Genomic DNA, 5,456 nt, shown 5'->3' with positions numbered 1-5,456 from the left:
CAAAAGGCAGAAATTAGGGTAATAAATGGTGCAATGGCAAAGACAGTAATAGGTATATACGGGTACTTAGTGCAGAAAACAAGAACCCTCATGCACCCATCTCTTCTTGAAAGCACACCAATGACGGAGACAAAGGAATTTTGGGGAACAAGAGCAGCACATTTGCAAACACCATGACAATGGCTTCCAATTTAATAATCTAGTTATTTCATTAAAAGAAAGAACAACAAGATAAGACTACTACTGCAAATACTATATTAAAAATAAAAAGACACAACAGAAAAATTAATTTATTAATAAATTGTAGTAACCCCATGAAAAAAGATGGTGGTCTTTAGATTAACTTAATTTAATACTCCACACTGCAACTGTTGCCGTCCAAAAGGTTGAAGAGGATTTGGTTATGGAATTAATTGAATTAAATAAGGGTTAAATAAACTGAGTGAGATAGACAAAGAAAGAGAAATTTAAAGGCGACAAAGGGCCGGAAACAATTAATCTCTTTGAACCCAACAAAACTCAGTTTCAGCTCCCCAAGAAAGACCAGTTGAGCAAAGGTGCATGGTGAAGCGGCTGGTAGTTCAGAGCCGTTTCTTCCAAAATTTTGCATGCAAACGTACACATTAGCAATGCCCTCCCATGCATGACTCCCTTCAAACGGCTTCAATAGCATTAACTCTTTAATTGTTTCTTATGGGTTATATTTATATGCAGGTTATATGGGAATTAACCAGCAGCTGAAGCAGAAAGAGAGAGGACCCAAACCAAATTAACCCCTTTCTTCTTTCTTTCCGAAGTACTGGTGGTTTGGATTGGGAAGGCTTAGAATAGAAAATAGGTACCTAGAAGGGATCTTTTAGTGCCATGAAGAAACGGAGAAAAGAGCTTGATTTTGCCAACCTAGGAAGAAAGAATCGTTGATAATCTGCAGCCGGTAACCTTCAGAAGGATAATGGAGCCTCAGGAGGAGCTTGGCCTGCGACAGAGCAAAAGGGCTCAGGGGAACGTTTGAGAAGCCGGAGCTTCTCAGCATCACCTCCCACGACTCGAACCTCTCGTGGCGTTCCCTTCTGTTGTCTCCCTCTGCCGACACGATGTCTACGATTTCTCTTCCAAACCATATTCGCTCAACGGCCAGCCTCTCCCGACTGGTAGGTGGCAGCGTCGCCTCGAGAGAATCGAACACGGCTGTGTAGTGGTCCAAGGCCTCCACGAATCTCTGCAAGAAAAGTGGATGATTATGATTGGCTTCTCTCTCGGCGATGGTCACCACCTTAGGTTCCATGGCCTTGATTTTGTGGAGGAAGAGGCGTAGATCACGGGAATCGTCCTTGAGGAGCCTGTGCAGATAAAGCACACAATTCACTGCAAGCGTTTCATCAGGGAGTAGTTGAAGCGCAGAGGGAAGATAGAGAGGCACAGATGTAGGGTCATTGCGGAGTAGAAGTGGGTGGAATTGGAATTTGAGACCAAGGGACTGCGCAAATTTCAGAAGGCGGTCGCCAGTTCTCTGGAGTATACCCAAATCTTCGCCAGTTCCAGTGATTCGGATCATGGGAGGAGGGTGAAGGTTGCCACATCGCTCAGCTATGGCCTGCATCAGAGGGGGCCATTGCACCCCGTGCAGGATGTCAAAGTCCAGGATGTGGATCGCCCTTTGCCCTTCAATGGCTTCCAGAATAGCTTGATTGGCAGTGAGCTGACTGAACCTGATGAATGGGGTTATTTGGTTCAGGGAGAGATACGTGGAATGAAACGCCTCAGAATCTGCAGCAGCAGTATTAGCACTAGCAGACATGGCTCCACTACTAGTAGCTGGTGTGGCATAGCGACTGAGGCGGAGGGAGAGGGCAGTGGAAAATTGGTGGACCAAGCGCTCCGTTGAGTCACCAAAAGGAGAGGAGTTGGAGGAGAGGATGGAGAGGAGGCGGCGAGCGGCGGAGAAGTCAGATTGGGAGACAAGCTCGGCGCAACTTATAAGTAATTGCCGCATTTGGATTGCTGGAGGGGAGAACGCACGTGATGGCTGTGGAATCTGATACTGCAGATCCGATGGGTCCTCTTCTTCTTCATGGGAAGAACTGAATGAACCCAGCATATCTGATAACTAACAAAGCACACCACTGGTGGTGGTGAATTAATACTCTTTTCCCTTTGGGAGGACAAGACTGCAGATGAGAGGAAAGGATGGAAATATATGTATATGTGAGAGAGGATATTGAAAATATATCTGAAAATGAAAATATATAAAGCTGACTATCTAAGGTAGAAACATGAACATTGGTAGAGGAGGAAGAGGAGGAGGAGGAGGAGAAAGAGAAGAAAGAGGTGATGGGGAAGCTTGCAATCCTTTACTTTAACGTAACATATGATGATGGTGCAGTTTCTTATCTGCCAGAAGATGGGAACAACTGATACTAGTAGTAGTTAGTAATAGCAACAGTGTTCAGTGTTCCGTGTTCTTTCCCCACCCCCTTAGCTACCTTCTACAGTAACTACTATATATTATTCTTCTTTTTCTTAATCATATTCATTTGTCATAACTGATGATCAATGGACATTGATTCTGAATTTTCCCTTAATTAGAGTGTAAATATTTATCTTTAATTAATTATCATGCAACTCGGTCCAAATACCCTGACTAATTTTAGGTGTCCATGGGCTAATTAAGCTAAGTGCATACACAGCTTTTCTTTTTCTTTTTTTTCTTTTTTTTTTTTAGCCTCAAACCCAATTGAAATGACCTCAATCCCATTATTAGTGTTTTTATATTTTTAATTTTATTTCAATTTTCGGTTTTTAATATATATTGCAATATTTTATAATAAGTCTTTCAAGTTGTATACAGGTTGGATATGTCAGTGAAATTTTGGACACGCCTAAATTTGGGTCATGGCTGGACGGACTCACTGCCAACAACTTTTTGTCACGTGTATCCGGAATCTAGTTGTCAAATTTGTTTATCCCATGTTTCATTCTGGATTAACATATGTGGAACTCATAGGATATAAACTATTATAATATTAATATAATTAAGTTTAGATGTTTTCTCTCAACATATAAATATACAGAATAATGATCGGATGTCTCTTTTAAGAGAAGAAAATTTTGGCATCGAATATCACATGCCCTTTTTTGGAGAAAGCATGCCACCCGGTTTATCACGAAGGCCTGATGAAACCCATAAAAAAAAGGCAATGGTAGGAATCACCTGGAGACCCAACTCAGAATCATGTTGGACTTTTGGACCCAATTTGACCCACTTTTCTAACCAGTATTAATTGCATCACTTGAGGCTCATTATTTGCAATAATAATAATTCTGAGAAAAATCAAGAAGTTTGTATATATTGCTTTAAAAGTCGAGCTTCTTCCAACAACACAATTCTGTACATTTGTGCCTTGTATTTTTATTTATCTTTCACCTCTCTTTTGTTTATGATTTGTCACAGAAAACTAGTGGGAGAGATGGTTATGGAACCATTTCATGTTTCTCTTTCACCACCGTTTCTTCATCAAGTCGATCTCCATATTCAAAATTAGTTTCCTCTTCCATATCTCCAACAACCCCTTCCAACTCTCAATCAACCCTTCAATATTAAGCTAGATTGTGACAACTACTTGCTTTGAAAGAATCAGCTTCTGAATGTTATAATCGCCAATGGGTTTGAAGATTTCATAGATGGAACTAATGTTCCTCTTCCTCGATTCATAAACCCACTTCTATTCCTTAGTCATAAAATGGATGCTCAGTAAAATCATTGGACTCACCACAGCCTTGGAGATTTGGAACACTCTCAAGAGAACCTATGCTATAGCATCTCATTCTCGTATCCTAGAGCCTCACACTAAAATTCAATCAATCAAGATGATCTCATTACTAATGAGTATGTTTTTAAGCTTAAGAATATTGTGGATAAGCTTACTTCCATTGGTGAACCTGTCTCAGATAATGATCAGTTGATCTACCTATTTCAAGGTTTAGGAGCTAATTATAATCCATTTGTAACATCTTTCAATGCTAGATCTAATTAACCAACCATAAAGGAGGTCCATAGTCTTTTTTTAAGCTTTGGTCTTAGATTAAAGAGGCAAAATATTGTTGAACAATTGAATCTAAATATAGCTCATGCTAATCATGCTGCTTTTGCTAACGAGAAACCCTTCAAGAGAAACCAACAAAACTCTCAAAACTTCCCTTCAAAATCTCCACCTCAGCCTTACTACGACCCATAGAACCAAAATTTTTCCCATATGGTAACAAAAATTTCTTTACTCCATAGAACAACTAGTTTAGTTCCCAATTTCAGGCTGGAATTCTTGAAAAACCTCAAGGACCATAGTTCAGGGAAAATGACAACAATGTCAGAATTTTCAAGCTACAAAAGAAAGACCCAAATGCCAAATTTGTAAAAAAAAATGGTCATGAAGCTCTCAATTGCTACCACCATGCTATTTTTAGTTCGTATAGTCCCACTTCTCAAGCTCAAAACTTGAGTCCCGTGGCAGTCATGATGGCAAGTTTCTCTATTGCTTCTTTAAGCTCAATGACCGATGGTGCTTGGTACATGGATTCTAGAGAAACACACCACTTGACTCCTGACTTGAGCTCTATGACCTCTCCAATACCTTTCCAAGGGAATGAAAACATCATGGCAGGCAATGGTAAGACCATTAACATTTCCCACATTGGTAATATCTCAATTCCTACACACTCTAAATTTATGAAGCCTAGGCATGTTATGCACACACTTGAAATTTCAAAACAATTAATAAGTGTAACCAAATTATGTTATGGTAACAATGCCTATACCGAATTTCATCCTACATTTCTCTTAGTGAAAGATCAATGTTCAAAGAAGGTGCTACTCCAAGGTCCTCTTGATCATGGATTATATAAGCTCAACATTGCTACTGAGCTTCTTTCACTAAGTTCCACTCTTAACCCTTCAAGTTCTTTGTCAATCCAAGTTTTTGTGTCTAAAAATAAGCCCTCCAATTGGCATGGCAGATTAGGATACCTATCTTCCAGAGTTTTGTCCTTGGCTTTGAATTCCTGTAATGATAGTTTTTAATATAAGAATGCTCATGACTTATGTACTTCAAGTCAATTGGCTAAGACTCATTGATTGTCTTTTGTAAATTCATCTTCAAGAGCAATAAAACTGTTTGATTTAGTACATTTTGATCTTTATGGTGTTTCTCATAAACCTTATGCGACTGGTGCTCTTTATTTTTTGTTATTTATTGATGATCATACTCGGTTCAATTGGTTTTATTTACTTAAAACAAATTATGAAACATTTCCTACCTTTCTACTATTCAAGGCCATGGTTGAAACACAATTTTCTTCCAAAGTTAAAGCTCTCCAAAGTGATTGGGGAGATGAATATAGGCCTATTTCAACTCATTTACATAATCGTTGTATTAAACATAATGATTCTTGTCCTTACACTC

At 39.2% G+C, this 5,456-nt stretch overlaps 1 protein-coding gene across 1 annotated transcript; it reads right to left on the bottom strand.

Annotated features, from left to right (window-relative positions):
• Positions 1–270: 270 nt before the first annotated feature.
• Positions 271–2,427, bottom strand: LOC117909497 (scarecrow-like protein 18). The gene has a single exon (XM_034823538.1). The coding sequence runs from the start codon at positions 2,096–2,098 to the stop codon at positions 857–859; it is 1,242 nt and encodes a 413-aa protein (XP_034679429.1). The 5' UTR covers positions 2,099–2,427; the 3' UTR covers positions 271–856.
• Between the last annotated feature and the right edge of the window lie 3,029 nt (positions 2,428–5,456).

Source organism: Vitis riparia, chromosome 19, assembly GCF_004353265.1.
Source record: "Vitis riparia cultivar Riparia Gloire de Montpellier isolate 1030 chromosome 19, EGFV_Vit.rip_1.0, whole genome shotgun sequence".
NCBI lineage: Eukaryota > Viridiplantae > Streptophyta > Magnoliopsida > Vitales > Vitaceae > Vitis > Vitis riparia.
This window is presented reverse-complemented; position numbering and strand designations above follow the sequence as displayed.